General features: G+C 38.6%; 1 protein-coding gene and 2 pseudogenes across 1 annotated transcript; all 3 read right to left on the bottom strand.

Moving 5' to 3' along the window:
- Positions 1-1,828: 1,828 nt before the first annotated feature.
- LOC102845812 lies at positions 1,829-3,040 on the bottom strand (annotated as a pseudogene).
- Positions 3,041-3,075: 35 nt separating this feature from the next.
- LOC102845409 lies at positions 3,076-4,224 on the bottom strand (annotated as a pseudogene).
- A 21-nt stretch (positions 4,225-4,245) lies between these two features.
- LOC102845003 (zinc finger protein 556-like) lies at positions 4,246-5,028 on the bottom strand. Its single transcript, XM_006900881.1, has 2 exons — positions 4,433-5,028; positions 4,246-4,303 (listed from the first exon to the last, which is right to left on the bottom strand). Exons 1-2 carry the CDS (start codon positions 5,026-5,028, stop codon positions 4,246-4,248), a joined length of 654 nt encoding a protein of 217 aa, XP_006900943.1.
- Positions 5,029-9,720: the final 4,692 nt, after the last annotated feature.

Below are 9,720 nucleotides of genomic sequence, written 5' to 3'. Positions count from 1 at the left end.
TGACTCAGTATATTCCTTCCATATTCTCTTAATACTTCCTGGATCATTTAATATTCTCTCGGCCCTTTTGATTTTCTGACTCTAGCTCCTTGCACATTTCATTGTAGTATTTTGCTTTGTCATTCCGAGCTGCCTTTTGGAATCTTCTGTTCAGCTCTTTAGTATCTTGAATTCTTCCTTGTGAAATAACAATATTGGTGAAGGAAAAAGGTAATACACAGGAAGATAATAACATAGAACACTTGGTATAAGTTCTAGAAGATCTTTGTAAGTATTTAAAACTATGCTGTATAATTTTTAAATTAATAAAAAAATAAAATGAAATTATAAATTGTCCTGAAACTATTCAGAAGAAAATGTTAAAAGGTAAGGGAGGGAAAAAAAGAACAAAACAAACTCCAAACAAACCCACAACCAACCAAAAACACCCAAACAAATCAGAAAAAGTCTCCCAACAAAATACAACCAAACTAAAACCAAAGCAACTAATCATAGACTTGAAGGGAAATAAGAAAACTTTCAATTTCATAGTACGTTTGAATCTAGATAAATCAATACTTATAAATGGATCAAGTGTTCAAGAAGGAAGACAGAGATTAAGTAGGTCTATAACCCAATTAATATTCAGATTAATCCATGTATATTCTGTTCAGAATATTATAGTTTTAGGTGCATAGCCATAGTAGACTATGACTCATAGTGAGCTCAGAAAAAATAAATCTGAACCTTGCCCTTGCACGGAAAACCTTGTAGAGGATTAACCAGACTGACTTCATGCTAGAAGCAGGATGTCTTTTTTTTTTCCATGTACAAGTGAGAATTTTATTAATTGCATGGAAATATCAATTGTAAACCTCAAAATCTGTGAAATGGCACTTCCCTGGTTGTGTTATCTGTGGCATTATGAATAAGATTCAATGACGTATACCTTAACAATGAAAAATTTTAATTTGAAACACAGGAAACAATAAATTGGTTTGCAAACACCCACGGGAGCAATACAAAGATTACAGTGTTACCGTGGTGCAAAAATAGATACAGCTTCCACAAACACTGAAGGATTCCTACCTGCATGAACAAGTAGAAAAATCTGTGCAAGTGTCTCACTTTCCAAAACACAATGACAGTTCTCCTATAGGATATGATCAGGAAGACTAACTGCTTCTTAGTTTACTTAATCATCTAGTCTGAGTTCTCAAATGCCCAGTGAGGGCAGAGGATGGATTGAACGAATACTTGAATTCCTTACGTTCACACAGCTTGTCTGCAGGGTTAGTATAAACATGTCCAGAGAGGAGGGAATAGATCAACTCTGTCCTACATTGGTCACATTCCTGTAGGGTCTGTGCTATGTGAATCCATTGTTACATGGCCTAATGGCATCTGACTCTGGAAAGGTTGTCCCACATTCCTTATATTCAGGTGGTCTATCCTCAGGGAACTTTACAGGGACAATTCACACATAAGGGTTGCAAAAGCTTTCCCTCCAATCCTTGCGTTCTTAAATTCGCTGTCTTGACTGAATTTTTATGTCTACTAAAGTGTGCTGTGAAGATGTTTTCCCACATTTCTTACAGTCCAAAGATTTCTTTTCTGTGTGAAATAATCTATGGTTGATGAGGGAAAATGATCATCAAACACCTTCAGCACACCCCCTTACATTCCTAAAATTTTCTCCTGTATAAATACCTTTATGTACAGTTAGGATGAAGGCAGGAAAACTAATTTCCATATTCCTGACATTCAGTTCTCTCCTGCCATCTTTTCGGTTTACAATTAAGCTGGAAGGCAAAAAAAAAAACGTAGTTTCCCCCTATTCTGTACATGCCTAAGGTCTCTCACCGGTGTGAATATTTCTATGCTTTTTCAGAAACCTTGACTCTCAAAAAGCTTTCCCACATTCTTTTTTTTTATTTTTTTTTTTATTTTGTGTGCGTGTACTGTCAAATCAGATCTGACTGGTACAGGAGGATATTGCGCCTCCTTCTCTGGCAGAGTGTCTGGTGGACTCGAACCGTGTTCCTCTGGGATTGCAGTGCAGCTTCTTGCCACTAGGCCACCAGAGCTCTTCCAGATTTCCCACATTCTGAACATTCCAGAGGTCTTCAGTGTGAATTCTTCTGTGCCAAGAGGTGAATTGCTTGAGCAAAAGTTTCCCCACATTTCTTACATTCATAAGGTATCTCACTTGTGTGAATTCTTCTATATACAACGAGGTCACTTGATTTAAAAATGTTTTCCCACATTTCTTAAATTCAGAAGGTTTCACTCCTGTCTGAATTCTTTTATGTGAAGTGAGCTGACAAGATAGTGAAAATGTTTTCGCACATGCTGAACATTCAAATTATTTCTCTATGTGAAATCTGAGTGAAGAGAGGTGAGTTGATTGGGCAAAGGTTTTCCCACATTCCTTACATTGCTAACTTTTCACTCCTGTGTGCATTCTTCTATGTTGGGTAAGGAAACTGATTGGGCAAAGGTTTTCCCCACATTCATTATATTCATAAGCTATCACTCCTGTCTGAATTCTTCTGTGTTGGGTAAAGGAAACGGATTGGGCAAAGTTTTCCCATACTGCTCACATTCATAAGCTCTTTCTCCCATGTGAAGTTTTCTATATTCAGTCAGATGACTTGATTGCAAAAATGATTTTCCACATTCCTGACATTGGTAAGGTCTCTCTCCTGGGTGAATTTTTGTATGTAATGTGAGCTGACTTGTTTGGGAAAATGTTTTCCCACATTACTGACATCCTTAACGTCTCCTGTGTGAATTTCTTGGTGATTTCTTAGTGAGCCTGGGTTGTGAAATGTTTTCTCACATTCTTGACATTTGTAAGGTCTCTCTCCTGTGTTGTGTGAATTGCTCTGTGTTGAGAGAGGTGACTTGAACTGGCAAAGGTTATTCCACATTCCTTACATTCATAAGGTCTCTCTCCTGTGTGAATTCTTTGCTGTTTTCTTACTGTGCTAGGGTCGAGAAAGGTTTTCCTACATTACTTACATTCATAAGGTCTCTCACCTGTGTGAATTCTTCTATGTACAATTGAGGTAATTTGAATGCAAAAATGTTTTTTTCACATTGCTTACATTCATAAGGTTTCTCTTCTGTATGAATTCTTTGATGTAAAGTGAGCTGGCCTGATTGGGAAAATGTTTTCCCACATTCCAGACATTCAAAAGGTCTCTCTCCTATGTGAATTATTCTATGTTGAGAGAGGGGAGCTGGCAAAAGTTTTCCCACATTCCTAACATTCTCATGGTTTCACTCTTGAGTGAATTCTTCTATGTGGGGTAAGGCTAGCTGGGTAGAGAAACGTTTTCCCATATTCCTGACATTGGTAAGGTCTTTCTCCTGTGTGAATTCTTGTATGTTGCCTGAGGTGACCTGATCTGGAAAATGTTTTCCCAAATTCCTTACATTTATAAGGTCTATCACCTGTGTGACTTCTTCTGTGTACAGTAAGGTAATTTGAAAGCAAAAATGTTTTTTTCACATTCCTTACATTCATAAGGTTTCTCTCCTGTATGAATTCTTTGATGTGAAGTGAGATGACCTGACTGGGAAAATGTTTTCCCGCATTCCAGACATTCAAAAGGTCTCTCTCCTGTGTGAATTCTTCTACGTTGAAAGAGGGACTTGAACTGGTAAAGGTTTTCCCACATTCCTTACATTCATAAGATTTCACTCCTGTGTGAATTCCTCTATGATAGGTAAGACTAGGAGGAGAGGTAAACGTTTTCCCACACTGCTCACATTGATAAGGTCTCTCTCTTGTGTGAATTACTCTATGGACTGTGAGCTGACCTGACAGGGCAAATGATTTCCCACATTCCTGACAATGGTAAGGTCTCTCTCCTGTGTGAAATCTTCTATGTTGTCTGAGGTTACCTGATTGGGAAAATGTTTTCCCACATTCCTTACATTCATAAGGCTTCTCTCCTGTGTGGATTCTTGTGTGCACAGTAAGATCAGCAAGGTAATGGAAACTCTTCATACATTCCTTGCAATCATAACATCTCTGTCGACACCTTGAATTCCTCCAAGTCTCATGAGGTGACTGGATTCTAAAACTGCTTTTGTACATTCCTTGCATTCATAGGGTCTCTCTCCTGTGTGAATTTGAGTATGCTTAATGAGGTGATTTGATCAAGAAAAGGTTTTCTCACCTTCCTTACATTCAAAAGGCCTCTCTGCTGAGTGAATTTTGGCATAGGCAGTTAAAAGTCTGGGCCAATGAAAGGTTTACCCACACTGGTTATATTCATAAGGTTTCCCATCTCTGTGTGTTCTTGCATGTCTCCTGAGCCATGAGAAAGAAAGAAAAGATTTTCCACATACCGTATATTTATAAGGCTTCTCTACAGTGTACATTTTTCTCTTTATGGTGATGTCTGATGTTCTAGTAAGGGAGGCAGAATTAGAAAATCACTTCTCATTTCCAGTACAATTGTAAGGCTTGTTTAAATCATTAAATGCTTCATGAAAATCTAAAGAGGAATTCCTATAGATATTACCGTATTCTGTAGTCTCATGTCCATCTACTAAACGTATCCAAAAAGAGGAGAAAGTACAGAAATCTTTCCCACATTTCTTACATGCATGGCTGCTTTCACCAATGTCAGTCCTTAACAAGTTCATGTCTACATGGTTGCAGGAATAATTTGGAAATCTGATGCACAGTTTCCCAGGGCTATTTTCTTCACTCCCTTCACACAGTTCCTCTAGTGTTACACTTCTCCAGTCGGCCTCTACAATATTACGTTGATCTTCTCTGTCACACAATTTTAACATTTTCGCCAACATGGAATGCCAAGGATGGACAGTCCTCAAGAATTCCAACTTTGTACTTTCAGGGGATAATGCTTCTCCGTCATTAACAATTTCACGGCTTTTACCAATAAAGCCCACGGTTTCTAAGATTTCCATCATCACGTCCCTGTAGACTTTCTTCTGAGCAACATTCAGCAAATCCCACTCTTCCTGGCTGAAGAAAATGACCACATCGTTAAGAAACAATGGTGCCATTTTTTACTCCACCTAAAGCAGGTCGAAGGCAATTATCTTTGTTAATATGAAGAAATCACGTCAGGAACAGCATTTGAGTGGGAGAACACAGGATACTCGGGAAGCAGATGAACGATGTCTGGTCCACACTCCCTTTCACAGGGGCTCAAATCCTTCCTTGTGATTTACACAAATGCAAGCTGGAACCTCTCCTTCCTCAGCTGCCTAGACTGGACACACTTAACACGGCACTTGAAATTTGTGCAGGTGACAAAGCACTTGGTGCAGCTCGTGTTCAAGAGCTGCCGGGCCAGGACACTGCGGGGAGCACCTGTCTCTGGAGCCAGGGAGTTGGAAGTTCGGGAACTGGAGCGTGTGGGAGAGAAGGAAGAGCGCGCGGGGTGTCAGGACATGGGCCTGAGGGTCACCAAGTAGTGACCAGAGCAGAGAAGAAGGTCAAACGCCATCTTCAGACAACAAAGGAACCCGCAACCACCCGCAGCACACACGCCAAGAATTTCAGGATGTCATTTTAAAGATGTGATGACTGATACTAAACCTGGAGGGAAAAAAAGTTATCGACACCAAGAAGGTGTATAAGAGAGAAAATACAATGTTAATTGAGAGCAAAGAATAGATATTCTTCTTAACAAATATAGCCAATTTCTCACACATACAGAGAAGGAGGAACGTTTTGGGGGTTATCCTGGCCTTTTCCTCAAAGAAAGGAACATTTTATCTCTCTGCATGGATAAACTAACACAGAATAATCATAAAAAGTTATTTAATCCATACTTTGAAGTGGCAGTTTTCGCTATTCAAGCTTAGTCTCCCCTGTGAAAGTGGATGAAATTGTCGGAGATTCTCCCATTGAGACAAATTCATTGTCTGGGACCTTCCAGTGGCTGGGGCCAGATGAAATCTTTTAATTTGTGGTATGCAGATGACACAAATTTGCCTGATGAACATGAGGAGAACTTGACACACTTGTTTCAGAAGACCAAGGAATGTAGCCTTCAGCATGGATTACATCTCAATGTCAAGAAAAAAAAAAAAGATTCTTACCACTGAACCAATAGGCAATGTCATGATGTATGGAGAGGATTTGAAATTGCCATCACCTTCATCTTCTTGCATTCACAATTATCATGCTTGGTACCAGCACTTAGGAAATAAGGAGACAAATTGCACGAGGAAATTCTGCAGTTAGGCATCTCTCCAAATACTGAGGAGTAATGATGTCAGTTTAAAGACTAAAGTGCACCTGAGTCAGGCTATAGTCTTTCCTATCTGAGAGCAGGACAATGAACAAAGATGATAGAAAAATAACTGATGCCTTTGAGCTGTAGTGTAGTAGAAGAGCACTGAATATTTGTTATTGCAGATTCGAGCAAAATGAAGTCTTTGACAAGATCTATATTTTCTCCCTCTGTCATGATGTTGTCTATCAATGCTGATCCTCTTCTTTTATGTACTATCAAGGTGGAAATGCAAGCAAGATTTTACTGAAGATTATCAAAAAACGACTGGAATAGCACATCAACAGAGAACTACCGGAAGTCCAGGCTGGGTTTAGAAGGGGTCGTGGTACTAGGTATATTGTAGCTGATGTTAGATGGATCTTAGCTGAAAGCAGAGAATACAAGAGGAATGTCTATCTGTGTTTCATTGACTATGCAAAGGCATTTGACTGTGTGGATCATAACAAACTATGGCTGATTTTGAGAAGAATGGGAATCCCAGAACATTTGATTGTTCTAATGTGAAAACCTATACTTGGACCAGGAGGCAGTCGTCAGAACAGAGCAGGGCAACACTGCATGGTTCAAAATTGGGAAGGGCGTATGCCAGGGATGCATCCTATCTCCATACCTTTTCAACCTATATGCACAACAGATTATCCGGGAGGCTGGGCTCTATGAGGAGAAACGTGGCTTTAGGATTGGTGGGAGATCAAGCAACAATCTGCGTAATGCAGATGACACAACCCTGCTTGCTGAAACTGAGGAGGACCTCATGCACTTACTTCAGAGGGTCAAGGACTGCAGCTTTCAGTATGGACTGAGGCTCAATGTCAAGAAGACAAAGATTCTCACCACTGGACCAATTGGCAGTGTCAGGATGGATGGCGAAGAGATTGAGATTGTTCACAGCTTCAGTTTGCTCAGCTCCACAGTCAACACTCTTGGCACCAGCAGTCAGGAAATCAAAAAAGCGTATCGTGATGGGAAAGTCTGCTGTTAGCGACCTCTCTAAAGTACTCAGGAGCAAAGGTGTCTCTCTGGAAACTAAGGTGCGCCTGATACAGGCCATGGTATTTGCAATCGCTTGTTATGAATCAGAGAGTTGGATAATGACTAGGGAGCACAGAAGGAGAGTGGATGCTTTTGAGCTGTTGTGCTGGAGAAGAGTACTGAATGTACCATGGACTGCCAGGAGAGGATTAAACCAAGCTACTCCTTGGAGGCAAGATTCTGGGGCTTCGTCTGATAATACTTTGGACATGTTGCCAGGAGGGATGGGTCCTTGGAGAGGGACATCATGCTTGGGAGGGTGGAGGAACAGCGCAGGAGGGGAAGACCCTCTATGAGATAGATTGATTCGGTGACTGGGGTAATCAGGATGGGTGTGTCAGGGGCAGTGCGGTTGGTGCAGGATAGAGCAGGGTTTAGGGCTGTTTTGCATAGGGTCGCTATGAGTCGCAAACGACTCGATGGCACATAACAACAACAACAAGAATAATAGCAATCTTTGTTTCATAATATATTGTTCCAAACAATGATTCTGTGGTATTCCTAGATATATAAGGGTTTTTTCTTTCAGATTAATATAAAATTTTATTGAATACAATTTTTCAAAAAAAAAAAATTACATGCAATTTTTATTTCTACTGGTTTACTATATTGTTTTTTAATTGTGCATTTTGTTATTGTTATTTAGGTGCCAACAAATCTACAATTTTTCAAAAAAAAAAATTACATGCCAGAAGTAATTTTGAATGTTTTGAAAACAATGCTTCCTTCTCATCCCTCTGATCCTCTTCCAAAGTCTCTTCTCTTCACTATACCAGGCCAACACTGAGGGGAAACTATATTTTCTAAACACTGAGAAAAACATTTCACACATTTTCTAGAATTACAATTATATACAATTAAATAGACACTTATATTTTGTTTACACAAATATTTTACAAGAATCTGTTCCATTTTTGTCTGTAACATTCTGACATGTGACTGCTTTGGCACTTGATAATAATTTGCTTATTTAAGATTTTGTAGTACATTTACTATTTTTCTTATAAAATAATCCAGAAGTAATCTATGTAATGACTTTCTCCCCACCTTGGAAATTTCCCCATTTCTGTTAAATACCAATTATGACCTACTGTTACTTCTGGTACTTAATACTTTTAATTATATGTGATTAAAATTCCACCTTAATCAGAGATCCCTTCTTTTATCTTGGTTCCCAGGAAATCTCTAGAACCTTTTAATAAAGGGTATAGCTGTAACAATCTATGAATATCAGCTTTCTTTTTAAAAAAAGTAATATTTTTTTATTTTATATTAGTTTGCATACAAATTTAGTATACATTGTGTTTCACACTATCCTTCATTCACATTGTTTCAATAATTTTCATTTGTTATGTGTTATAAAATCAATCACCATTAAATCACATCCATCATTACCCTGTCTTTCTAGATACCCCCTCCCATATTTCCTATTTCCTTTGCCTCCCATCCATCCACCAACCAAATTGTGTGTCATTATGATTTCCTCCCTTTCCCACCTTCATCCTTCTTTTTCCACCTCTTCCTTTCTTGGATCCCCATACGTTTTACAAATTATCTTTCTGTTTTTACAATAATGGTCCTTGCAGAATTTATTTTTATAAGACTGAGCTAGTTCACTCAGCATAATGCCTTTTAGTCTCTCCCAAGTTATGTAGTAATTTTAAAAATTGTTTTTTCCTGACTGAGTGCTGCATAGTATTCCATTGTGTGCACAATCATTAGTCATTGTAGTTGAACATTTGTGGTGTTTTCATGTTCTTGCAATTGTGAATGATGTTGCTATGGACAGAGGTGTACAAATCTTTGTGTTTCAGTTCTAATTTCCTTGGGGTATATTCATATCAGTGGAATACCAGGGTAGTATGCAGTTTCTATGCTAAGCTTTTTGAGGAAACACCAAACTGCCTTCCATAGTGATTGTACATTTTATTAGAGTTGTACCATTTTAAGAGAGTTCCAATATCTACACATCCTGTCCACCATTTATTGCTTGGTTTCCTATTAAACTTTGCCACTGCTATGGGGGTGAGATGTGGTTTTGATTTGTATCACTTTTATGGCCAGTGATTTTGATTATTTCTTCATGTGTCTGTTTATAAATAGTTTTTAGATAGTGAGGCTCACTATAATGACTATTTCAACAACAAAGTAAAAAAAAAAATTACACTGTGATACGCAACATAATGACTATCCTAGAATCACATGACAAAAATCCTTGATACATATGTTGAAGACTGAAGCTCTAAGAGCTTTCTAGTTGGCAATGAAAAGATCATATGGGCCATGGAGCTCAGTGTTGGGAACTCTCTCAAATCTCATTCTTTCCCGTGCTCATGGAGAAGAAGACTCAATGTTGTGAAAATGGCAATACTACCAAAAGCAATTTACACATTTAATGCAATCCCAATACAAATACCAA

This window comes from Elephantulus edwardii, unplaced genomic scaffold (genome assembly GCF_000299155.1).
Source record: "Elephantulus edwardii isolate Elephantulus edwardi_28Jun2011 unplaced genomic scaffold, EleEdw1.0 scaffold00301, whole genome shotgun sequence".
NCBI lineage: Eukaryota > Metazoa > Chordata > Mammalia > Macroscelidea > Macroscelididae > Elephantulus > Elephantulus edwardii.
This window is presented reverse-complemented; position numbering and strand designations above follow the sequence as displayed.